Source organism: Macaca thibetana, chromosome 19 (genome assembly GCF_024542745.1).
Source record: "Macaca thibetana thibetana isolate TM-01 chromosome 19, ASM2454274v1, whole genome shotgun sequence".
NCBI lineage: Eukaryota > Metazoa > Chordata > Mammalia > Primates > Cercopithecidae > Macaca > Macaca thibetana.
Window position 1 is genome coordinate 9,905,230 of NC_065596.1, and position 24,307 is coordinate 9,929,536.

At 57.4% G+C, this 24,307-nt stretch overlaps 3 protein-coding genes across 9 annotated transcripts in view; 2 read left to right on the forward strand and 1 right to left on the reverse strand.

Moving 5' to 3' along the window:
• Positions 1-423: 423 nt before the first annotated feature.
• Positions 424-6,375, forward strand: NDUFB7 (NADH:ubiquinone oxidoreductase subunit B7). Its single transcript, XM_050769973.1, has 3 exons — positions 424-624; positions 5,545-5,713; positions 6,189-6,375. The coding sequence occupies exons 1-3, from the start codon at positions 513-515 to the stop codon at positions 6,319-6,321; spliced, it is 414 nt and encodes a 137-aa protein (XP_050625930.1). The 5' UTR covers positions 424-512; the 3' UTR covers positions 6,322-6,375.
• The window catches only part of TECR (trans-2,3-enoyl-CoA reductase), a 37,120-nt gene continuing 19,008 nt past the window's right edge, over positions 6,196-24,307 (reverse strand). The window contains exons 2-13 of one of the 4 annotated variants that reach the window (XM_050769946.1): positions 9,815-9,865; positions 9,148-9,199; positions 8,704-8,748; positions 8,503-8,606; positions 8,309-8,424; positions 8,118-8,223; positions 7,607-7,679; positions 7,472-7,515; positions 7,341-7,398; positions 7,177-7,265; positions 6,789-6,834; positions 6,472-6,708 (exon numbers count right to left, since the gene is read on the reverse strand). In XM_050769946.1, coding sequence (XP_050625903.1) covers positions 6,581-6,708; positions 6,789-6,834; positions 7,177-7,265; positions 7,341-7,398; positions 7,472-7,515; positions 7,607-7,679; positions 8,118-8,223; positions 8,309-8,424; positions 8,503-8,606; positions 8,704-8,748; positions 9,148-9,199; positions 9,815-9,865 — 912 coding nt within the window. In that variant the 3' untranslated portion in view covers positions 6,472-6,580. Of the gene's footprint in view, positions 6,709-6,788; positions 6,835-7,176; positions 7,399-7,471; positions 7,680-8,117; positions 8,224-8,308; positions 8,425-8,502; positions 8,607-8,703; positions 8,749-9,147; positions 9,200-9,814; positions 9,866-24,307 lie in introns of all 4 variants that reach the window. The other 3 variants (XM_050769944.1, XM_050769945.1, XM_050769947.1) reach the window with 3 other exon arrangements.
• Positions 11,772-24,307, forward strand: part of LOC126942447 (uncharacterized) — a 36,126-nt gene continuing 23,590 nt past the window's right edge. For all 4 annotated transcript variants that reach the window (XR_007721568.1, XR_007721570.1, XR_007721569.1 and 1 more), the window contains exons 1-3: positions 11,772-12,359; positions 18,383-19,914; positions 22,173-22,289. Coding sequence is in view for 1 of the 4 variants with exons in the window: in XM_050769970.1 (XP_050625927.1) it covers positions 19,527-19,914; positions 22,173-22,289 (505 nt within the window). In the remaining 3 variants the exon portion in view is untranslated. The remainder of the gene's footprint in view (positions 12,360-18,382; positions 19,915-22,172; positions 22,290-24,307) is intronic.

The following is a 24,307-nucleotide window of genomic DNA, read 5'->3' on the forward strand; positions in this document are numbered from 1 at the left end:
GATGGTCTCGATCTCCTGACCTCGTGATCCGCCCACCTCGGCCTCCCAAAGTGCTGGGATTACAGGCATGAGCCACCGCGCCCGGCCGATATTGTGCCTTTTTTTAAGATAAATTTTAATGTTTTAGAAGAAAAAACTTTTTGGAAAATGATATGAAAAATAATTTTAATACGTGCTTTAGCCTCGGGCTACCAGAAGAGCCCCAGATAGGGTCGAGGGAGGCCTCAGTCCTACATCTTCCCCTTCTACTTTGCCCAGATGGATTTCCACGCTCAGGGAAGTCCCCTCTCGGGTCCAAGCACATCCTGCGAGGGGACGCAGCACTTGTCCCGCCTCCGCCTGTCCGCGAGGTGACGCCAGGCGGACCGGAGCGATCCTCTGGAGTCCTTCATCTCTATGCTCTCCGCAGCCGCCTAAGCGACCCGGAAGCCGTGTCTAGCTGAGGGGTCAGTGGTTCCGGGTAGGAGCTGGGTGACCCTCGGCTGCTGCAGGAACCTGCAGCGACTGCAGCCATGGGGGCGCACCTCGTCCGGCGCTACTTGGGCGATTCCTCGGTGGAGCCCGACCCCTTGCAGATGCCAACTTTCCCGCCCGACTACGGCTTGCCCGAACGCAAGGAGCGCGGTGAGGCCCAATGCGCAGGCGCGACCAGAGGGCGTGGGGCGCGGGCGCCTGACCCCCGAACCCCTGGAACCCCAAGACTGGGCTCTAACCTCAGGTGTTGTGTCTGGGTTTGGGTCTAGACTAGGAGTCCAGAGGACGTGCGTGTCCCCGCCTGAGGGTGGAGGCGTTCCAGGCCAAGGGCACGGCTTGAGTAAAAGCCAGGGTGCAAAAGTGAGACAAGTAGGGGATCGGGCAGGAGTGCGGCGCGCAGAGCTCAGTCGAGTCTTTTTTTTTTCTTTTGAGACAGAGTCTCGCTTTTTCTTTCAGGCTAGAGTGCAGTGGCGTGGTCTCGACTCACTGCAGCCTCCACCTCGCAGGTTCAAGCGATTCTCCTGCCTCAGCCTTGCGAGTAGCTGGGATTACAGATGGGCACCACCACGCCCGGCTAATTTTTTGTATCGTTAGTAGAGACGGGGTTTCGCTATGTTGACCAGGCTGGTCTTGAACTCCTGACCTCAAGTGATCCGCCTGCCTCGGCCTCCCAAAGTGCTGGGATTATAGGCGTGAGCTACCACTCCCGGCTTCGGGCCGAGTCTTGGGAGACGTGGGGAGTCACGGGAGGGCAGGGACATGTTCATTGTACCCCTTTCCTAATGTCGCTGCAATTGTGGTGCATGCACAAGAAAATTAGGAAGATTCGCGCCGCGAATACCGTCCTGCAAAGTGCTTTGTTTTGCTTTGAGATGGGATCTTGCTCTGTTGTCCAGGCTGAGTGCAGTGGTGCAATCACAGCTCACTGCATCCTCGACCTCCTGGGCTCAAGCTATCCTCCTGCCTCAACCTCCCGAGTAGCTGGGACTACAGGAGCGTGCCAGGATGCCAAGCCGATTTTTTATTTTTTGTAGAGATGGGGGTCTTGCTGTTGCCCAGGCTGGTGTCAAACTCCTGGGCTCAAGCGATCCTTCTGCCCAGCCTCCCAAAGTGCTGGGATTGCAGATGTGAGCCACTATGCCCAGGATGGTTTTTTGGTTCATGTTTGTTTTTGCTTTTAATGTAGTAATATCACAGGCATACCGAGAGCCAGCTCTGGGCCACCTCCCACATTAGGAACCGCGGATACAGCAGGGAACTGGAAGGATGCAGGCACTGTCTCCAGAGAACTCACAGCACAGTGGGAAGGATTGTGGAATCAGGCAGAGCTGGATGGTGTCAAGGCAGGCTTCCAGTAGGCAGCGACTGGAAACAAAGACGTGAAGGGTGGCCAGGCACGGTGGCTCATGCCTGTAATCCCAGCACTTTGGGAGGCTGAGGCGGGCAGATCACCTAAGGTCAGGAGTTCGAGACCAGCCTGGCCAACATGGTGAAATACTGTCTCTACTAAAAATACAAAAATTAAGGCCGGGCACGGTGGCTCATGCCTATAATCCCAGCACTTTGGGAGGCCGAGATGGGCAGATCATGAGGTCAGGGATTCAAGACCATTCTAGCCAATATGGTGAAACCCTGTCTCTACTAAAAATACAAAAATTAGCTGGGGGCATGGTGGTGCGCACCTGTAGTCCCAGCTACTCAGGAGGCTGAGGCAGGAGAATCACTTGAACCCAGGAGGAGGAGGTTGCAGTGAGCTGAGATCACACCACCGCACTCCAGCCTGGGCAACAGAGCAAGACTCCATCTCAAAATATATATATATATAAAAATTAGGCTGGGCACGGTGGCTCACGCCTGTAATCCCAGCACTTTGGGAGGCCAAGGTCGGTGGATCACCTGAGGTCAGGAGTTCAAGACCAGCCTGGCCAACATGGTGAAACCCTGTCTCCCAAAAATACAAAAATTAGCCGGGTGTGGTGGTGCGTGCCTGTAATCCCAGCTGTCTGGGAGGCTGAGTCAGGAGAATTGGCTGGAACCCGGGAGGCAGAGACTGCAGTGAGCCGAGATCGGGCCACCACACTCCAGCCTGGGTGACAGAACGAGACTCTGTCTGGAAAAGAAAAAAAAGATGTGAAGGGCCACGAGTAGGGGTTGACCAAAGAGAGGTGGCAGAGCCAAAACTTCTAAACAGAGGAGGGACACAGTCAGGTTTGGTCCGTCAAAAGGTCCCGCTGTCTGCTGAGCGGGCGACAAGCTTGAGACAGACACCTCTAAGCAGCCTGGATTTGAGAGAAAGTTGGGAGATGGTATAATCGCTCCAGTGTCCTCACTCCAGGCAGTCCTTCCGCCCCAGCTGAACCTGCAGTCCATTGGTCCGTCCACCTCCGTCCCATTGCCTCACATACCTTGCTTTGCCCAAGATCAGCTTTGCAAACGCTAGCAACCTGCTGCCCTTCTCTCTCGCTTACTCTGGATAAACTCACCTCTTTCCCTTCCTTGGCGCCTATCCCCATGCAACTGAACATGATGCGGGAGAGATCAGAAAAAAACAGCTCTAAGCTAGGCAAAATGGCTCATGCCCAACGCTTTGGGAGGCCAAGGCAGGAGGAGTGCTGGAGGCCAGAAGTTCAAGAATAGCCTGGGCAACATAGCAAGACCCTGTCTCTACATTTTTTTTTTTTTTTTTTTTTTTTTTAATTAGCTGGGTGTGGTGGCACATTCCTGCAGTCCCTGCTGACTGGTCTCCCGATTGGTTCTCCAGTGGACTCTTCATGCTGCCTGGCCTTTCTATTACCTCCTGGATCCTTCACTCTCTCCCTCCCTCCTAGACCATTGTCCCCTGCCCTCTCTTTCCTCCTTTCCACCCCCTTTCAGCCAGTCACTTTGCTAACTGCAACATCCGCCTTGCTGGTTCAAGCAGTTCTCCTGCGTCAGCCTCCCGAGTAGCTGGGATTACAGGTGCGCACCACCGCACCTGGCTCATTTTTGTATTTTTAGTAGAGACAGGGTTTTACCATGTTGGCCAGGCTGATCTCGAACTCCTAACCTCAAGTGATCCACCCGCCTCAGCCTCCCAAAGTGCTGGGATTACAGGCATGAGCCACCACGCTCGGCCCATATTTATTTATTTGTTTATAGAGATGGGCTCTCACTCTGTTGCTTAGGCTGGAGTGCAGTGGTGCGGTTACCACCCACTGCAGCCTCAAACTCCTGGGTTCAAGCGATCCTCCCAAGTAGCTCTGCCTTCTCTGTGTGCACCACCGTGCCCAGACAGTTTTATTATTTTTTCTAGACATGGGATCTTTCTGTGCTCCCCAGGCTGGTCTCCCTAATACTTAAGCACTGCCAGACACGCTGTGGTGCTCTGTCTTCTGTCTGTTCTGTGTCTCCCTCCGAGGGCAGGGACCCTTGTGTGTTGTGTTCCGTGCTGTATCCCCACCACTAAGCACACAGTAGGCGGTCTAAAGTCCTTGCTGCTAGTTGATTATAAGTTTGAGACAAAAGAGGGAGGAGTCTAGGATTGCCACCTGGAGCTCCAAGTGCAGATAGGGAACAGCCAGGGGCTGCAGGTGATACCCAGGCCTAGGGCTCAAACGAGGTGTGGGGTGGAGGGACCACATCGGGCTCATCTACCTAAGGGGTGGCAGCAGAGAAAAAGGATCTCAGACTGGGCGTGGGGGCTAGCACCTGTAATCCCAGCACTTTGGGAGGCCAAAGTGGGTGGATCACCTGAGGTTACGAGTTCGAGACCAGCCTGACTACCATGGCGAAACCCTATCTCTACTAAAAATACAAAAATTAGCCAGGTGTGGTGGTGGACGCCTGTGGCGTCCCAGCTACTCGAGAAGCTGAGGCAGGAGAATCGCTTGAACGTGGGAGACAGAGGTTGCAGTGAGCTGAGATCTTGCTACTGCCCTCCAGCCTGGGTGACAGAGTGAGACTCCATCTCAAAAGAAAAGAAAAGAAGGCGGCTCTCAGAACAAAGCTTAACGCAAGGCAGCCATAGAGATGGGAGGAAACCTGGGAAGGCGGGATGTGGGAGGAGCCACAGGAAAGAAGGAAGTGGGAGGCTGGGGTCCTGGGCTGTTGGGTGGCCCTGTGAGAGCCCCTGTCTGGGCAGTGAGAGGGTGGGGCAGAAGCCAGAGAATGGAACAAGGGGCAGGAGAGGAGGACCTGGGCCTGAGTGGGATGAGGGAATCACGGCTGGGAAGCAGAGGGGAGAGAAGCCAGCCTGGGATGACTGCCATTGAGATGTGAGTATGTCTCCTCTCACTTGCGCAAATGGGAAGGAGCTGGGACTAAGAAAGATGTGGACGTCAGGAGGGCTAGGGAGGCTGGGTCTGAGGGAGGCAGCGGGGAACAAGTGCAGGATCGCCAGGCACAGGCTCCAGGGTGAATGTCCAGGGTTCCTCAGGCTCCCATCAGCCTCCTGAAGGTTGATTTGTCCGGAGTCAGGTTTGCTAGGTGAGTGCGGCACCGGGACCCAGATACTAGTCCAGCTGTCTTCTGAGCCCACGCCTAAGTATCTTACAGGTACTGTTAGCTCAGTGGATGCTCAGGTAACTTCCATGAGCTGATGGTCAGTTCTGAGGCTCAGAGAGAGGCCACGCTGCCGGCCAGTGCAGAGCCGGGACCCGGGCGGGTTGCAGACAAGAAAGGCTAGGAGTCTGACTGGAGCTGCAGGTGCGGGTGGAGAGTCTGAGGGGGTACTCTGGGAGAAGGTGGATTCTGAGAGCGGGGCTGTAGAGAGTTGGGGACGGGCATCCCTGCGGGAGGGGAGGCAAGGATCCAGCGCAGGATGTTGAGGTGCCTCAGGGTGATGGGGAGCCACCTTCTCCTATCTGGGCTTTCGTGTCTGGAGTTGCCTTTGTGCAAATTAGAAAAGGAGGCCCCTTCAGGACAGTGCGTCCATCAAAGGCATCTGCCATCCACTACCATCTGCCACCTGGATGTTAATGGGGGACACCCCGAGCCGTGACTTCCTGATGCCGTGTGCCTGGGTCCCCTGGGGATCCCTGGAATTGGGGTGGGAGGCCTTCAGCCTGGTTGAGCCCTGCCCACTCCCTGCAGAGATGGTGGCCACACAGCAGGAGATGATGGACGCGCAGCTGAGTCTCCAGCTGCGGGACTACTGTGCCCACTACCTCATCCAGCTGCTCAAGTGCAAGCGCGACAGGTTCCCCAACTTCCTGGCCTGCAAGCAGGAGCAGCACGACTGGCACTACTGCGAGCACCGCGAGTGAGAACTCCCACACCGGCCCGCAGCACCCCACACCCCCAGCCTTCCACAACCCTGGCCCACCCAAGCACCCCACACCCCCGGCTCACCCGAGCCCCCTGCCAACACCCACAGCCTGCACCCCACCCAGGCCCTGGCCCCTGGCAGGATGTGGCTCCAGAGGCCAGGGACCTGAACTGCCACTGAGGTTTCTAGCCGGGCCCCACCTTAGTCCCAGAGAGGGCTTTCTAGGGGCCTGTTGGATGGGGACAGGGCAGGTGGCTGAAGCCACCTAGGGGAGTGGCCAAGCCCAGGTTCCAGCGGGAAGCCCTATCATCTGCGTGGACAGACCCCAGACCTAAACCACAGGCACTCGGGTCTGTCTTCTTCAGAGGCCTCCCCCACAGTGCTGTGGGACAGCCCCTCTACTTCCCAGGGCTTGGAAGGCGTGTCCTGGCCAGCGACACTGACAGCCCCTCTCATGCTTTTCCCTCAGCTATCTGATGCGCATGAAGGAGTTTGAGCGGGAGCGGAGGCTGCTGGAGCGAAAGCAGCGGCGGGAGAAGAAGGCGGCAGAGTTGGCCAAAGGCCAGGGACCCAGGAAAGTGGACCCCCAGGTGGCCCTGTAGGGGGTGCACCCCCCACCCTATGGACCAGTCAAATAAAAACCTTCAGGCCCCTCACCAGAGTCCCCTCTTACGGCGCCAACGCGAGGGTGGGGAGAGAGCGAGGGGCATGTGGTGGTCCCCAACCTCGGACAGAAACACACAGAGCCCGAGTCCGACAGGGGCAGGCGGGGTTTATTCCGGGTGCTGGAGAGCTGCGGGCCCCACTCCTCCCCCAGAATGCCACCCGGGTGAGGGGCTGAGCCCCAGCAGCGGTGAGCGCTCAGAGCAGGAAGGGGATGATGGGCATGCGCAGGGGCGGATAGTCCCGGAACTCCTTCAGGTAGCTGCGGTGCTTGCCCTTGGCCCAGATGGTCATCTGGGTGAAGCCCACCAGGGAGAACAGGGCCACTGCAGGAAAGAACGGGCGTCAAGGAGGGGCTGCAGGCCCGGAGGGGCAGGGCCCCGCCGAGGGAGGGCGGCAGGCTCACCTGGGAGACACTGCGTCATGATGGCGAAACCGATCCAGGACCCCACCTGTGGGCAGGGGCGGAGGGTGAGGGTGGGCAGGGCTGGACAAGGCCCGCTGTTCCGCCAGTCTCGCACCCTGTGGCTGTCCTGGACTCAGTCACCCACGTCCCCCAGCCCCTGCTTTCTGAGTCAGGGATGGGAACCCAATTCCAGTGGAAGCGGGGCTGTATACTGCGAAAACCCAAGGGCACATGCCTCCCGGCCCCCACAGCAGGGAGGCCGCGGTCTCCACCTCCCAATGCTCCCAATGCAAAAGCAGCTGCCCAGCCAGGCGCCCCCTCCTAGGGGCTGGCCCCTCCACATGGGACCCCAAGTCCCAGGGCAGAGAGGGGTAAGGCAGCCCCTCACCTCGTAGGTGTAGTTGGGGCAGGACACCAGCAGGAAGAGCCACGTGAAGGGGTTCTTGGTGGGGTATGGGATCTTCCGGGTCTTGGACCCTGGCAGGCAAGACAGGAGAAAGTCAGACCCCCTCACCCAGCCCAGCTGTCCCCCTGCCCCCAGCAGGCACTCACCAGCGGGCCGCAGGTCCCGCAGGGCCATGTGGATGGAGAAGTTGCCGAGCTGGCAGATCTGTCAGAGAAGCAGGATCAGCCTAGGATCGCCCAGATTTCCCCCACCCCGTCCCCACACCCAGCCTCCTTACCACAAAGATGGCGAGCGCCAGTTTCACCTGCTGAGCTCCGTAGGCTGCAGAGGAAGCAGCGAGGGGAGGCCCATGAGGGGAGGACCCGGTGGGTGGGGGCCGTGGGGGAGGGAAGGACGGTCTGAGGCCACTTACTAGGCGGCGTGTAGAGAGGGTGGTTGATGTAATAGGCCATCCACGCGGCGAAGCCCCAGTAGTAGGTGCAGTTCTGAAAGGGAGCGGGGTAGGGATGGGACTTGTCAGTGACGGGCAGGGCGGATTCTGTCTCATCCATAGGGCCCTAGGAGCATGGTGGGGAAGGGCAGGAGGGGCCTTGGGGCGGGGCTGGGGAGGATAGGTGGGGCCAAGGGGTGAGGCTAGGGCAGGGCTCTATGAGGGCGTGGTGGACAGGAGGGGCCTAGGGGTGAAACTGGGGCAGGGTTCTGCAGGGGCGGGGCTGGGGAGGACGGGCAGGGCCTAGAGGCTCTGCGGGGGCGGCGCTGGGGAGGTTAGGCGGGGCCTAGGGGTAGGGCTCTGCGGGGGCGTAGTGGAAGATAGGAGGGGCTATGGGGTAGGGCTCGATGTGGGCGGGGTGAGGCGGAAAGGCGGGGCTCAGGGGTGAGGCGGAAAGGCGGGGCTCAGGGGTGAGGCGGGGGCGGGCTCTCACCTTGAAGATGTTGCGCAAAGGCATGGTGCCATGGGAGAAACGGTGCACGAAGAGCGTCTCCAGCAGGCGCTTGACGTAGTGGAATGAGTGGCAGATGCAGGCGAGGCTGGTAGGGGGGAGCGGGCTCAGCTGGGGGCTGATCCGGCAGGTCTTCTGCCTTCCCCTACCCTCCTCCCGCCTGCCCCACTTACTGCACCACCGTGTGCCGACTGGACGTGAAGTCGTATTTGTGGCCATAGATGAAGGGCACTCGGAAGTAGAAGAGCAGGTAGATGAAAAGGGGCCCTGCGTACTCTGTTAGGAAGACCTGAGGGTAGAGGGAGGCAAGTTGAGTCACCCAATGTGGCTGATGGGAAAGGAGGCCGTGGGTAGGGTCAGGACTCACCGTCACCCAGCTGATCTGGGCCCCCAGGTCCCGGAAGTAGAGCGTGGCCGTGGTGCCCACGGGCAGCTTCTGTAGAATATCCTCATCCTTCAGGGACTTGCCCTCTGCAGAGAGGCGGGCCAGGGCTCAGGGGCTGCCCGGGCCTTCTCCCACTGCCACCCAGGAGCCTAGGGGGCGGGCCGAGCGGACAGCTGTACTCACTGGGGTCCAGGCGGAGGGACTGGCGGGCGGGGTACCATTGCGGATCTGGGGGAGAACAGGGCGGTTACAGCCCACAGACTGGCAGGGCTCAGCCGGTCCGCTGCCCAGTCGCTGTGCCAGCTTCTCAGGGTTCCCAGGGTGCAGGGACCCCAGGACTCCACAGCTCCTCCCACCCGGAGGCCAAGCCTCAGGCCTGTGCAGTTCCAGGACACAGGCCGGAAGAGCGCGGGCAGAAGCAGGATCTTGTCCTTCCCAGAGCCTAGCAAGGGCGTTCCTGTGGCGTGCCACGTGGGGGCGCCTGCCCCAGTCACGCCCCAGAAGCCTAGGCCACGCTCGGGCATCTCTGCAGGCCCCTGGGAGAGGGGTGCAGGATGGGATCCCTCCCACCCTAAGGTCCCTGGTCAGAGGGGTTGCAGGGGCAGTGTGGCCAGGCCTAGGACTCACGGGTCTTGGTGAAGAGGTTCTTGATCTCCGCAATGGTGGCGTGGGGCTCCACCTGGAGGAAGCACAGGCGCAGGGAGGTCAACTCTGCAGGGAGCCCAGACCCAGGATGGGGAGGTAATGAAGGGGATGGCAGGCTTGGGGTTGGGCTGCAGCTATGGGAAGGGGGAAGGGCTGGGGTCTGGAAGGCAGAGGCCTGGACAATCAGGGAAGAAGCAGCGAGGGCCCTGCCAGTGCAGTGACAGCAGGGGTCTGGGGCTCCAGTTTTACCCTCAGCCAGCAGGCCCCCAGCCCAGCTAGTGGCAGATTAAGCAAGGGAAGGCAAGCCTGCTTCTCTGCCCCTCCTCTCTACTCCTCACCCATGACTCCCCCAGGTGCAAAGGCCCTCTTTCCTCCCCAGGGACAGCCCAAGCCCCTTCCCTCAGGGGCAAGGCTCAGCAGGGGCAAGGCTCACTCCTCCACCACCCTCCCAGGACCAAAATCCCCGCAGGGTCTACTGAGACTCCCATGCCTCCATTTCCCCGCCACACCCAGGGGACGGGGCTATCTACCCTACCCCAAGTGAGGGCATACCCCTCCACAGGGCCCCACTGGACAGCTCCTGGGCTGGAAGGAGGGGGGTCCTGGACCCAGTGCCCTTGGCCCAGTGCAGCCCATGTTCCGGTCCTACCTTGTCCAGGAAACACAGCTTCTCCCTTGTCTTTGCATCCAGAATCTCCACCTCGAAGAAGAGAACAGCCTTTTTAGGTTTCTTGGCCACCTTTGGGGGTGCGGGCCTGGGGAGCCCATTGAGGCCAGGGAGGAGACCTGGGGTGGCCTCCCGGGCCACCAAGTTCAAGCTCATGTCCATGCCGCCTGCCACCAGCCCTGCCGCTCGGCTCTGCCCACGGTGGCCAGCAGCCCCAGCTGCCAGCCGTCAGCCCCCACCACCGACCTCCCCACGCGAAGCAGCCCTGGGCCGGGCAAGCGCGATCAAATTCTGCCGCGGTGCTGGAAAGGAGCCCGTGCCGGCCCTGGCACTGCCGGCTTCTGTGCCAGATGTAACCCGAGTGGCAACCACAGCCACAGCCCAGCTAAATATAAAACCAGCCCGGACTGCGCCCCCCTCCCAGGAGCCGTGCCACAGACCTTCTCTGAGGGGGGTTTAGGAGGTGACCCCCGGGAGCCAGGCTGCCCTGAAAGCAGTTTTTGAGGGGTCACAGTCCCTCAACAGCACCAGCACAGGGAAAGCCCCAGGGGCAGCCATGGTGACACCTCCCAGCCCCCACCCTGCACAGAGCCAGCGGCCTGAGGAGAGTGAGAGGCCAGCAGGCCGTGCAGGCCCCAGCTCACAGCTCAGGCCTAGGGAGTTCACTGGGCTTGGAGAAATCCCAGCTATTTTGAGAATCCACGAGACAGATCATCCATTTCCCCTTCGGAGCTGTAAGAGACACTTCGGATTATTTTCCTTGTGCATTTGTGTTACCAGGGAGGTGACAGATTCTGGAGTTATGGGTGCAGAGAGCCTCTCTCAAAGTGTGGAAAGGATCGGGGTGCTTGGAAGTTTTAGGCAAGCGCCTCCAGTCTGGGCTGAGGAGGCCTCCCCGACCTTCCTCCCCACCCACTTCTCACCTTGTAGCCACCTGTGAGGCAGGCTTCCCACTGAGTCAGCCCAAACACTGCACCCCTACCCAGGACCTGCACCCCGCTAAAGCCCGGCGCTTCCTGCGTCCAAGAGCCAGGCCTGTGCCAGCCCCTGAGGGAGGAGTCTGGCCCAGCCCTCCCTGAGCCCCCAGGCCAGTGATGAACGATGGGGGTGCAGAGGGGCAGGGCTGGAGGGAGGCAGTCCCCGCGGATCTGACCCAGCCTATGCAGGGGTCAGTGCAATCCTATCACACAGGGGTCGTGGCAAGCAGGCAGGCCTGATACCAAGTCAGCCACCGGCCAGCAATTCTTGGGGGACCCTTCCTACCCACAGAACCCCCAGCGGGGGCCCCCAGAGGCTGCCTGAGGAAAAGGAGCAGGACATAACGCTCAGAAACAAACCTCTGGGCCGGGGTCATCCCAGGGCAGGTCCACCCACCCAGACCCCAGGGAGACTGGGCCATGGCAGCTAGGGCCCACCCTGCGGGAGAGGGCACCACGGTCAAGCCAGAGAAGGTGGGCACCCCTCCTGCACACTCCCAACGACAGTGGGAGACAAGGGGGCTTGGTGGCCTGCACTCGGGAACCGTAACCAGCCCTGCCTTGTAGTCCCTGGGGGACCCCAGGCATGTCACCTCTCTCTAGGCCTCAGAAGGGGGCAGGTAGGAAGCGGACTACCTCCCAGGACTGTGAGGGTCCCCTGCAATGGTGCGTGGGGTACACTAGGTGACCCCTGACAGATGGGCACACCCCATGGGATGGGAGGTGTTGTTGCCTGGGGGTTTGGTTCAGATCCCCACTCCCCTGCTGGCCTGGCGGTCACCACACCATGGGGGCCTATTTCCCCAGCTATGACACACTCGCCCCCACTTCCTGGACAGGAGGGTGGGAATGGGCCCAGCAGCCAGGAAATTCTGGCCCATGGGGCCTCCTGAGTCCCTGCTGTCAACTCCAGGCACTGCCTGGCCATGTGGCCTCTAGGGGAAGGTTACTGAGCTCCTCCAAGCCACAGCGATAACAAGGCCAAAGAGCTGGCACATGGAGGGGCCAGAAAAAAGAGCTCGGTCACACCACGCGGGACGTCTGACCCCACCAAGGGGATTTGTGGGAGAGGGACAGAGGACAGGGGGCGGGATGCACGGGAAAGGGTTAGCACAGCAGGGCCCTGGGCGGGCACAGGGCCTGGCCTGTGGCTGCAGGTATATTAATAGTTCCCGGGCCCCAGGCAGGCAGTGCCCACATGCTTCTGAGCCCGTGTGGCCCGCAGGAAGGCAGCCCGGCGTCCACAGGGAGAGGAGGCCTCCGAGTTCCTGCTGAACCACTCAACAGCTTAAAATACAACCAGCCCCTCTCCCTGTCCAGCCAGCTGCTAGGGGGAGGGGTGAAATCCTACCCTGCTCCCCCCAACCTGGGCACCGAACCAGGGCCCAGGAGGGAGAGCACGGCCATCGGGGTCCCGGCTAGCTGCTGGGAGAGGACGCCAGGCTGCGGCAGGAGGGGGCGGCCGAGAGAGGGGCCACACGCACAGCTGCAGCAGCGGCGACCAGGCCAGCCTGAGCCCAAGGAGAGGAGACGCCCGAGCCTGCAAAGAGGTAAGCCCGGGCTGCAGGGGACAGGAATGCCCATGGCTAGGGCCACCTGGGCAGGATGAGTCCTCAGTGGGACGGCTGCCCTTCTCCCGTTTCCTGCCCCAAATCCCCAGCTCATCGGCCATCTCCTCCTAGAGAGAGGACAGAAAGGCTCTGGGGGGAGCATGGGACCTCTCCATACTATTTTTGCAATTCCCCGTGTCTCTATTTTTTTTTTTTTTTTTTTTTTTTGAGACGGAGTCTCACTCTGTCACCGGGATGGAGTGCAGTGGTGCGATCTCGGCTCGCTGCAACCTCCACCTCTCAAGTTCAAACAATTCTCCTGACTCAGCCTCCCGAGTAGCTGGGATTACAGGCACACACCACCACATCCAGCTCATTTTTTGTGTTTTAGGAGAGATGGGGTTTCTCCATGTTGCCCAGGCTGGTCTCAAATTCCTGAGCTTAGGCAATCCGCCCACCTCGGCCTCCAAAAGCGCTAGGATTATAGGCGTGAGCCCACCTGGCCCGGCCTATAATTATTTCTAAGTAACAAAGTTAAATAAGATATTCCAGGTGGGGTAAAAGAAATAAGTTACGCTAAGTGAGACAAGCCAGACACAAAGGGTCCCATATCTATGTCAAATGCCCAGAGCAGATGACAGGCCAGGGGCTGGGCGGGGGCAGGGGAATGGGGAGTGGCTGCTGCTAGGTCTTCTTTCGGAGTGAGGACAATGTTCTGGAACGAGACAGAGTTGGAGGCTGCACGATGCTGCGTGTGCACTCAATGCCACTGTTCACTTTTAAATCGGTTAGTTTCATGTTACGTGAATTTCACCTCAATAAATTATTTTAACAAACAGGCCCCAAATACCCATCAAAATAAAAACAGTCGGGTGGGAGGAGCAGGAGAGGTTCCCCACCCCCAGAGGGAGGGCTGAAGTGAGACCTCATCAAGGCCTCCGCGCCCCACATCCCACTGCCACTGCAACCTCTGCTCTGTGCCTGCCACACATACACACACACACACCTGCCCAGGCCTGAGGCCAGCAGCGGGCAGGGGCTCCCAGGGGAAGCCCAGGGCTGCAGAGGGCACAGGCAGCTGCTGAACAGAGCCCCAGGCAGGGGGTCCTGAGCACAGACAGGGAGGCGGCAGGCTCTGGCCCCATCTCCAGGAGAAGCGGTGAGGCAGGGAGGAGAGGCAGGCCCTCCTGAGGAAGCCCACAGAGCCACGGGGCTGGGAGGGGCTGAGATGCTCTGGGCGGATGAAGGGATACCTGTGGGAGGGGGCTACTGGTGTCAGCAAAGTCCCAGCACTGGCCATGGGCATGGGGTGTGATTCCATAGCCTCAGGCACGATGGGCAAGGAGAGGGCAGGAATAGGCGGGCAGGCAGGCGCTCTGGCCTGGGGCACGGGCTGGTGGCTCTGCCGGCCTGTGGCTCTGTGATGACAGTTCCACTAGCTTGAGAGGAATTCTCACCAGGAGGCCCAAGATTCCCGGGCCCAGCCAACAGCAACTCGTGGCAGCACAAGGTCAGGGCAGGGCCAAGAGCCAGGACGCAGGGTGGGGCGCGAAGCCCACCCTGCAGGAGGGGAGCAGGGGCGAGGTTTGTGCCTCCCAAGCCCGGAGGGGAGTACCGCAAGCAACAGGGCCCGTCTTCACTGTCTTTGTGATCATGAAGATATTACTAATGGGGGCAGGAGAAGTAAAAAGGAGGGCTCTCATTTTCTAAGCACGTGTCACAGCTCCTGGGATTGCGCCCACCTGGTGGGTGAACAACCCATAGAAGCAGACCTACCCATTTACTAGCTGTGTGGCCCTGGGCGTCACCCAACCTCTCTGAACCTCCATATCCTCATGGCAAAGTGTGCTGTCCCCAGCTGCCATCTGACAGGGTTACCGTAATCATCCCTAGTTTAGGATGAATCTTATATAAGAATAAATATGATGACTGGGCACGGTGGCTCACGCCTGTAATCCCAGCACTTTGGGAGGCCAAGGTGGATGAATCACGAGGTCAGGAGATCGAGACCATCCTGGCTAACACAGTGAAACTCTGTTTCTACTAAAAATACAAAAAAATTAGCCAGGCGAGGTGGCGGGCACCTGTAGTCCCAGCTACTTGGGAGGCTGAGGCAGGAGAATGGCGTGAACCCGGGAGGCGGAGCTTGCAGTGAGCTGAGATCCGGCCACTGCACTCCAGCCTGGGTGACACAGCGAGACTCTGTCTCAAAAAAAAAATAAAAAGAATAAATATGATGACTGGGCACGGTGGCTCATGCCTGTAATCCTAGCACTTTAGGAGGTCAAGGCAGGCGGACTACCTGAGGTCAGGAGTTCAAGACTAGCCTGGACAACATGGTGAAACTCCATCTCTACTAAAAATACAAAAATTAGCTGGGCATGGTGGTGCATGCCTGTAATTTCAGCTACTCAGGAGGCTGTGGCAGGAGGACTGTTTGAACCCAGGAGGCAGAGGTTGCAGTGAGCTGATACCGTACCACTGCACTCCAGCCTGGGAGGCAGAGCAAGACCCTGTCTCAAAAAAATAAATAAATAAGTATGATTAGACCAACACTAGCAGAACAGCCATTCCAGGTGCACACGGGGGCCAAGCCCTGGCAGGACCCACAGGCCCCTTCTCCCGGGACACTGACCATGGTCTTGAAGAGGCCCATCCACAGGAAGCCAGGGCCAGAGAGCTGGTGCAGTGACGCCTCGCCCAGTTGGCCACAGTGAACCCAAACGCTAACAAAGGAGAGAGACTTTCAGTGCAGAGGCTGAGCTGACCCGTCACCACCGGGATGACTGGCAGCAAGCGGCGGAGACTGCGACGCTCTCCACTGCCCCCTTGTGGCCGCACAGCCTCACTCCCGCCTGCTGGAAGGGCGTCCGCCGCAGCCGGCTCAGGCACAGTCCCAAAGCCGATGTCAGGGAGGGAGACAGCTCTGGTGCAGAATGGGACCTTAACCCTGGCCCTGCCACCAGCCAAGAGAGCTCAGGGAGCCTGCATTCATGTATCCATTCATTCATTCCTGCCTCCCTCCATCCCACATCCCAGGCCCTGTTCCAGCTCCCGGGATATGGCAGTGAAAAACACCAAGCCGGCCTCTGGGGTTCATGGGACCTGAACTCTAGCCTGTGCGTGCTGGGGAAGTAGGGGGTGGGGGCAGACAGCCACTAGCATGTTTTGTCACCAAGAGTTGTGAACAAAACTAGAAGGTTGAGGGGGAGGTCAGATTTAGGTCAGATTTTTTTTTTTTTGAGACAGAGTCTCCCTGTCGCCCAGACTGGAGTGCAGTGGCGCGATCTCGGCTCACTACAACCTCCGAGAGGATGGCCATTTTCAAGTGGTCAGGGGAGGCCTTTCTGAGAAAGGGGCGTGTGAACAAAGGCCAGTAGACAGTGGGGGAACCAGTGCAGTCCAGGCAGAGGGAACAGTAAATGCCAAGGCCCTGAGGCTGCACTATACCTAGCATGTCTGAACAGGAAGGAGGCCTGCGTGGCCTGAGCAGAGTGAGTCAGGGAGACAGTGGGAGGCGGTGAGGGCAGAAAGGTGATGTGGCGGTCTGTGCCACGGCTTTGTGGGCCATGGGGAGGACACTAAATTTTACTCTGAGTCAAGTGGCAGCCATAGAGGGTTCTTGAGCAGAGGAGGGATGAGACTTGGCTCAGGTTCAAGACTTGGCTTCCCCAGCTTTACCTGCTTGCCACTGTTGGGTGGAAGAGCCTGGAGGAGTGAGGGCAGGAGCTGGGAGCAAAGAGGGAGCTGCAGAGAGGTGAAAAGTAGGCTGGGCGCAGTGGCTTACACCTGGAATCCCAGCACTTTGGGAGGCTGAGACAGAAGGATCACTTAAGCCCAGGAGTTCAAGACCAGCTTGGGCAAAAGAGCAAGGCTCCACCTCTACAAAAATTATTTATAAAAATTAGCTGGGTCCGGCCAGGCGCGGTGGCTCGTGCCTGTAATTCCAGCACTTTGGGAGGCCGAGGCGGGCAGATCACAAGGTCAGGAGATCGAGACCATCCTGGCTAACACGGTGAAACCCCGTCTCTACTAAAAATACAAAAAATTAGCCGGGCATGGTGGTGGGCGCCTGTAATTCCAGCTACTAAGGAGGGTGAGGCAGGAGAATGGCATGAAGCCGGGAAGCGGAGCTTGCAGTGAGCCGAGATTGCACCACTGCACTCCAGCCTGGGCGACAGAGCAAGACTTCGTCTCAAAAAAAAAAAAAAAAAAAAAAAAAAAAAAAATTAGCTGGGTCTGGGCACGGTGGTTCATGCCTGTAATCCCAGCACTTTGGGAGGCTGAGGCAGGCAGATCACCTGAGTTCAGGAGTTTCAGATAAGCCTAACCAACATAGTGAAACCCCATCTCTACTAAAAATACAAAAATTAGCTGAATGGGGTGGCGCACACCTGTAATCCCAGCCACTTGAGAGACTGAGGCACAATGGGCACTTAAACCCAGGAGACGGCGGTTGTAGAGACTGAGATTGTGCCACTGCACTGCAGCCTGGGCAACAGAGTGAGACTCTGTCTAAAAATAATAATAAAAATGAATAAGTAAAAATACAAAAGAAATGGCTGGGCATGGCAGTGGGCGCCTGTAATCCCAGCTACTCAGGAGGCTGAGGCGGGAGAATCGCTTGAACCCAGGAGGTGGAGGTTGCAGTGAGCCGAGATCGCACCACTGCACTCCAGCCTGGGCCACAGAGCAAGACCCTGTCTCAAAAAATAAAAATAAAAAATTAGCCAGGTGTGGTGGCTCGTACCTATAGTTCCACCTACTCCTCAGGGGCTGAGGCAGGAGAATGCTTAAGCCTAGGAGTTCAAGGCTGCAGTGAGCCATGATTGCATTACTGCACTCCAGCCTGGGTGACAAAGCAAGGCCCTGCCTCAAAAAAAAAAAAAAAAAAAAAAAAAAACAAGGTCAGGTGCAGTGGCTCACACGTATAATCCCAGCACTTTGGGAGGCTGAGGCAGGCGGATCACTAAGTCAAGAGATCAAGACCAGCCAGGCTAACATGGTAAAACCCCATCTCTACTGAAACTACAAAACTTAGCCGGGCGTGGTGGTGCATGCCTGTAGTCCTAGCTACTCAGGAGGCTGAGGCAGGAGAATTGCTTGAACCCAGGAGGCGGAGGTTGCAGTGAGCAGAGGTCGCGCCACTGCACTCCAGCCTGGGCGACACAGGAAGACTCCATCACAAAAAAAAAAAAAAAAAAAAAAAAAAAAAAAAAAACAAAAAAAAACAAAAACAGGCCGGGCGCGGTGGCTCAAGCCTGTAATCCCAGCACTTTGGGAGGCCGAGACGGGTGGATCACGAGGTCAGGAGATCGAGACCATCCTGGCTAACACGGTGAAACCCCGTCTCTACTAAAAAAATACAAAAAAATAGCCGGGCGAGGTGGCGGGCACCTGTAGTCCCAGCTACTCGGGAGGCTGAGGCAGGAGAATGGCGTGAACCCGGGAGGCGGAGCTTGCAGTGAGCTGAGATCCGGCCACTGCACTCCAGCCTGGGCGACAGAGCGAGACTCCGTCTCAAAAAAAAACAAAAACAAAAACAAAAACCACACAAGGCAGAGACAAGCGGTGAAATTCAGGATTCTGGACAGACTATGGAGGTAAAGGCAAGATGGCCTGAGAGTGGAGTGGGTGTGGGATGAGAGCTACAGGGAAGGAGGGAGGAGCAGGTACCACCTGAGCCCAGGCTAGAAGAGCTGAGCCTGCAATTCCCGCCCACCCCCTGGAGGCGCAGCGCGCAGGCCTGGCGCACACAGCCAGGCACAGAAGGCCTCTGGAGCTTCGGCTTCCGCAGCTTCACAAACAAGCCAAGCCTGGTGCTTCCCAGTCCCCTCCCAGCTGTAAACAAGCAGGCTCAATGGCCTTGCTGGCGGCAGAGTCCACATCACAGGACCCAGCAAGGTGCCCGCCCGCCCTCTCAGCCCCAGACTAGGGGCAGACCTGGGCCAGATGGGGAGCTTGGATTCTGGGCCGGCCTCACCCACCATGGCTTATGAACCTGCAACTTCTGTGTGTCCTAGGACTCGACCTGCCCGATGGTGATGGGTGAGAACAGCTACCAACAGTTATTTCACATTCCCTGCCTGGGGCTGGAATTGCCGCAGCTTCCCAGACGTCTCTCCTACAGCGGCCGGAGGGGAGCAGGAACCATTAACTCCGTTTCACAGAAGAAGAGGCCAAGATCTAAGCAGTAAATCCCAGAGCCCAGAAGACCATGCGTGCATGTTCAAAGCCAGGCCATACCCCACCACACATGGGCCTCCAAGGCCCCCTCGCAGAGCTGATGCAGTGCCACACAGCCCACCTCTTGAGCTCAAAGCTCCAGCAGGCTCTCTCGGACCCCACAGGGGACTGCACTCCCTGGTAGGAAGCGTCTTCTCCCAGGTCTGGGGCACAAGAGGCCTGGCTGGAGGTGCGACCCCTGGTCGGTGCAACCAGGGCCCCAAGTAAAGACACAAAGGGTCCGACAGGTCCTGCAGCTGGCCAGCCGGGCACTCACCATCCCTGTGCTGGGCACAAGCGCTGCTGCACTCATCGCCTGAGCTCCCTGTCCACGCAATGCCCAGCACAGAGGTCGGAGGCCTGGCCCGATCATGCCCAGAGCCAAGCCGGCCACCTCACCCACATCACAAATGCAGAGACTCTGACACATTCATCTGGACCCCGGCTCAGCAGGTCGGCCCTCTCGGCTCCGTTTCCTTCCCACTTCCAGAAATATCAAGTCAACCTGCTAATGCCAGGATGGCTGAGAAGACCTAGGGCTCAGCTGCCAGGAACCCTGCACAGGCCACGCCTGCTCAGCCAGAAATACCACCTTCCCCAGTGGCCTCAGCATGTGACCTCATTTCTCAGCAGCACCCAGGGGTGGCCGCACCTGCCTCCCCGAGGCGCCACGGCAGAAGCAGAATGTCACCCGGAGTGGGGAGGAACCCTGAGAGACGCTGACCTCCCACTCCCAGGCCCCTGGACCACTCTGCTCCTGTCTCCCACCCGTGCTGGCAAGTCGAGAGGTGCCAGGGTCTCAATGCCAATGTCCCTAGGCTCTTGGATCTGAGACCAGGGTCAGGTGCAGAGACAGCGGTAGCCCGGGGCCCCGAGAAGCTGGAGTTGCTATTCCCACCCAGCGGAGCCCCAAGAGAGCAGGGAGCAATCCAGCCTTGGAGGATGGTCCTCGGACGCACGAGCTCCCGGCTTGCGCAATGCAGCCACAGGAGTCGGAGGACGAATATGGCACAGGACAAACACAACGGGAAGTCGGAAAACCTGGGTCTCAGCCCTGGGCCTGCCCCCATTCTCCGTGGCACCCATGGCCTACGCCCCCTCCCTGGGGCTGTGCCCTCGGGCCTCCGAGGAGCACTGGCCCACGCAGAGCGGCGCTGCTCTGGCCTGTTTCATTCAGATGTGCCACCAGCAGTGACATCTATCAGATGCTCACCCCGTACCTGGGGCTGTGCTGAGACCGCCACCCAGGCCTCACCCAGGCAAAGGACTGTGATGCCTGTTAAGTGGCTCGGAAAACTGGGGCTTGGGAACGAGGAAGCCCTTGCCCGAGGTAAGTAGCCTGCAAGTGCCAATGTGAGTGTCCACCCAGCTTGCTCAGGCCCAAAAGCTCCTACAATAAAATAACGCCTCCGTTCTAGAGAACAGGGCTACGTGCAACAGAGAAAGGAAACGGCAGGCCGGGCGCGGTGACTCACGCCTATAATCCCAGCACTCTGGGAGGCCAGTCTGGGAGGATTGCTTGAGCTCAGGTGGTCAAGGCTGCAGTGACCTATCATTGCACCACTGCGCTCCAGCCTGGGGGACAGAAGCCATGCTATCTCAAAAAAAAAAAGAAAAAGGCCGGGCACAGTGGCTCACACCTGTAATCTCAACACTTTGGAAGGCCAGGGTAGGTGAATTGCTTGAGCCCAGGAGGTCAAAGCTGCAGTGAGCTATGACTGCACCACTGACTGTACTCCAGCCTGGGCGACAAATGAGACCCTATCTCAAAAAAAAAGAAAGGCCAGGCACGGTGGCTCACACCTGTAATCCCAGCACTTTAGGACGCCGAGGGGGGCGGATCGTGGGGTCAGGAGATCGAGACTATCCTGGCTAACACAGTGAAACCCCATCTTTACTAAAAACACAAAAAATTAGCTGAGCGTGGTGGCGGGCGCCTGTAGTCCCAGCTACTCGGGAGGCTGAGGCAGGAGAATGGATTCAACCTGGGGGCGGAGGTTTCAGTAAGCGTGAGATCACGCCACTGAACTCTAGCCTGGGAGACACAGCAAGACTCTGTCCAACGAAAAAAAAAAAAAAGGAAAGGAAGAGAGGAAGAGAAAGAAAGAAAGAAAGAAAGAGAGAGAGAGAGAGGAAGGAAGGAAGGAAGGAAGGAAGGAAGGAAGGAAGGAAGGAAGGAAGGAAGGAAGGAAGGAAGGAAGGAGAGAAAGAGAAGGAAGGAAGGAAGGAGAGAAAGAGAGAGAAGGAAGGAAGGAAGGAGAGAAAGAAAGAAGGAAGGAAGGAGAAAAGAAAGAGAAGGGAGGGAGGGAAAGAAAGGAAGAAAGAGAGAAAGAGGAAGAAAGGAAGAAATAAAGAAATAAGGGTAAAACCAAAAAAAAAAAAAAAAAAAAAAAAAAAAACCACCACCACCACCACCCTGCATGCAATCCTCCAGCAGACACTGAGGACTGAGCCTCTGCCTGGCCTGAGGACCCAGCCCGCTGGCCTCTGCCCCACAGCCTCACACAGCCAGGCTGTACCAGAGCAGAAGGGCTATCAGCAACTCATACCACAGCGGGGCCCAGGCAGGGTTTACAGCTGGGCAATGCCTCCTGCATGCTTTCCTGTCACAAACTAAGACCGTCAATGGGCCTGGAAAAGCAGGGGCATGTCCTCAATGCTGACTGAGAGGCACTGCCACAGGGGGCGGTGTCAGACCTGCCTTGCCTGTCTGCTTCTCCAATTAGTAAATGGGTGTGCCTGCAAGAGGATCTAACACAGGGACTGCTTATGAATTAGGGAATTCCTGCAGCCTGGGCAACATGTCACAACTCCGTCTCTTACACAAAATATAATAATTGGCCGGGTGCGGTGGCTCATGCCTGTAATCCCAGTACGCTGGGAAGCCGAGGCAGGTGGATCACCTGAGGTCAGGAGTTCGAGACTAGCCTGGCCAACATGGTGAAACCCTGTCTCTATAAAAATTAGCCAGGCATAGTGGTATGTGCCTGTAGTCCCGGCTACTTGGGAGGCTGAGACAGAAGAATTACATGAACCCAGGAGGTGGAGGTTGCAGTGAGCTGAGATCATGCCACCACATTCCAGCCTGGGCAACAGAGCAAGACTCCGTCTAAAAAAAAAAAAAAATTGGGCCGGGCGCGGTGGCTCAAGCCTGTAATCCCAGCACTTTGGGAGGCCGAGACGGGCAGATCACGAGGTCAGAAGATCGAGACCATCCTGGCCAATACGGTGAAACCCCGTCTCTACTAAAAAATGCAAAAAACTAGCCGGGCGAGGTGGTGGGCGCCTGTAGTCCCAGCTACTCGAGAGGCTGAGGCAGGAGAATGGCGTAAACCCGGGAGGCGGAGCTTGCAGTGAGCTGAGATCCGGCCACTGCACTCCAGCCTGGGCGACAGAGCAAGACTCCGTCTCAAAAAAAAAAAAAAAAATTGATGCTCCTGGCCACTGGGGCCAGCCCTCAAGGAGCTCCAGTGCAAGAACCAACCACCCAACTCCCCGGGTCCCAAACCCCCGGGGAATGGTACAGAACTGCATCCCTGCACCCACGGCTGGGTAGCAGTTGGTGACCACATCCGGGTCTCTCTCCAGCTCAGGGCAGGAAGGCGCTGTCGGACCAGGAAGCTGGAAGGGGGCCAGAGGCTGAGCCCTGCGGACACAAACTGACTGAAGGAGCCAAGCCCCTCACTGCCCAAGTCCAGCAGACAGGTTAGTCCACCCCCATGAGCTCAGCTTGCCAAATAGCCTAGACTGGGATCTATGTGTCTGGCCTTATACAAGCGGCAGCAGCTACCACCACCTGCCCACTCACAACCAGCCAGGCACCGAGGCTCATCCTCAACACGAATCATCTCCTTTGCAATGTGTTCATCCTCTTTTGCAGATAAGGAAACTGAGGCTTGTTTGTTCACTGACACATGCCAGGCACTGTTAAGAACTTTGGGGTTCAGCTATAGAAGGAAAGACAAAAATCCTTGCTCGCATGAAACTGACATCTTAGCAAAGAAAGAATGACAATGAAATAAATCGCTGTGAGTAATATATTCAAACGTGACATGTGACATGGAAAGAAGAAAAAAAGGAAAGCGGACAGGGAGTGGCAGTTGATGGGGCCAGGTGTACAGTTTATTTTTTATTTATTTATTTTTTTTGAGACATTTTGAGTCTCACTCACCCAGGCTGGAGTGCAGTGGCACAATCTCGGCTCACTGCAACCTCCGCCTGCCAGGTTCCAGTGATTCTCCTGCCTCAGCCTCCTGAGTAGCTGGGATTACAGGTGCACGCCACCATGCCCAGTTAATTTTTGTATTTTTAGTAGAGATGGGGTTTCACCATGTTGGTCAGGCACGTATCAAACTCCTAACCTCGTGATCTGCATGCCTCGGCCTCCGCAAGTGCTGGGATTACAGGCATGAGCCACCGTGCCTGGCCTACAGTATTTTATAAAGTGGCCAAAAGCAGAGTGCAGGTCAGGTACACTGGCTCATGCCTGTAATCCCAGCACTTTGGGAGGCCAGGGCAGGAGGATCACTTGAGCCCAAGAGTTTGAGGCCAGGCTGGGCAACATAGCGAGACCGCTATCTCTACAAAAACTATTAAAAACTTAGCCGGGTTAGGAGGCCAAGGGCAGATCACAAGGTCAGGAGTTCAAGACCAGCCTAGCCAAAATGGTGAAACCCCGTCTCTATGAAAAATACAAAAATTAGCTGGGCATGGTGGCACATGCCTGTAGTCCCAGCTACTTGGGAGGCTGAGGCAGGAGAACTGCTTGAACCCGGGAGGCGGAGGTTGTGGTGAGCCGAGATCGCGCCACTGCACCCTAGCCTGGCAACAGAGTAAGGCTGCATCTCAAAAAAAAAAAAAAAAGTCCAATTAAAGGTTGTAGAAATAATTCTGTGAAGATAATGATGGCTTAGACAAAGGGGTCAGCAAACTACAGCCGAGAGGGCGACTCTGGTCTACTGCCGGCTTTTGAACAAATTAAAAATGGCTTTAACATTTGTTTTATCTTTTAAAAAATAAATGAGGTTTTTACCATTTTTAAGCGGGTGGAAAAGAAATCAAAGAAACCTATTTCATGACACGTGAAAATTAAATTCAATTTCGGTGGCCATAAATAGAGTTGTATTGAACGTGCCATGCTCACTGGATGACGTCTGTATGTGATATATTCATATATGGCTGCCACTGTAGTGGTATCACTGCCACTAAGATGTCTGAGATGGCTGGATGCGGAGGCTCATGCCTGTAATCCCAGCACTTTTAGGCCAAGGTGAGCAGATCACTTGAAATCAGGAGTTCGAGACCAGCCTGGCCAATATGGCGAACCCCTGTCTCTACTAAAATACAAACATTAGCTGGGCGTGGTGATGCGCACCTGTAATCCCAGCTACTTGGGAGGCTGAGACAGGAGAATTGCTTGAACCCGGCAAGCGGAAGTTGCAGTGAGCTGAGATCGCACCACCACACTCCAGCCTGGGCGACAGAGCAAAACTCCGTCCCAAAAAAAAAAAGAGAGACGGCAGAGATGAGTAGTGCTGCAGAGACCCTTAGGCAAAGCCTAAGATCTTTACTAGGTGGATTAAGTTTGCCAACCCGTGGCTTAGGCCTGGTAACAGCAGTGAGGCTGATGCGAAGAGGTTAAATTCCAGAATGCTGAGCTTAGGGATGTGCCGACATTTGGACATGAGGTAGGAGAGAAAGAGCAGAGTCAAACAGCTTAGGGC

Excerpts from the sequence above, each read along its gene's own strand:
- NDUFB7 (XM_050769973.1), top strand. The coding sequence starts at position 513 with ATGGGGGCGCACCTCGTCCGGCGCTACTTGGGCGATTCCTCGGTGGAG. Across the intron at positions 625-5,544 it reads GCCCGAACGCAAGGAGCGCG|AGATGGTGGCCACACAGCAG; the intron begins GTGAGGCCCAAT and ends CACTCCCTGCAG. Across the intron at positions 5,714-6,188 it reads CACTACTGCGAGCACCGCGA|CTATCTGATGCGCATGAAGG; the intron begins GTGAGAACTCCC and ends CTTTTCCCTCAG.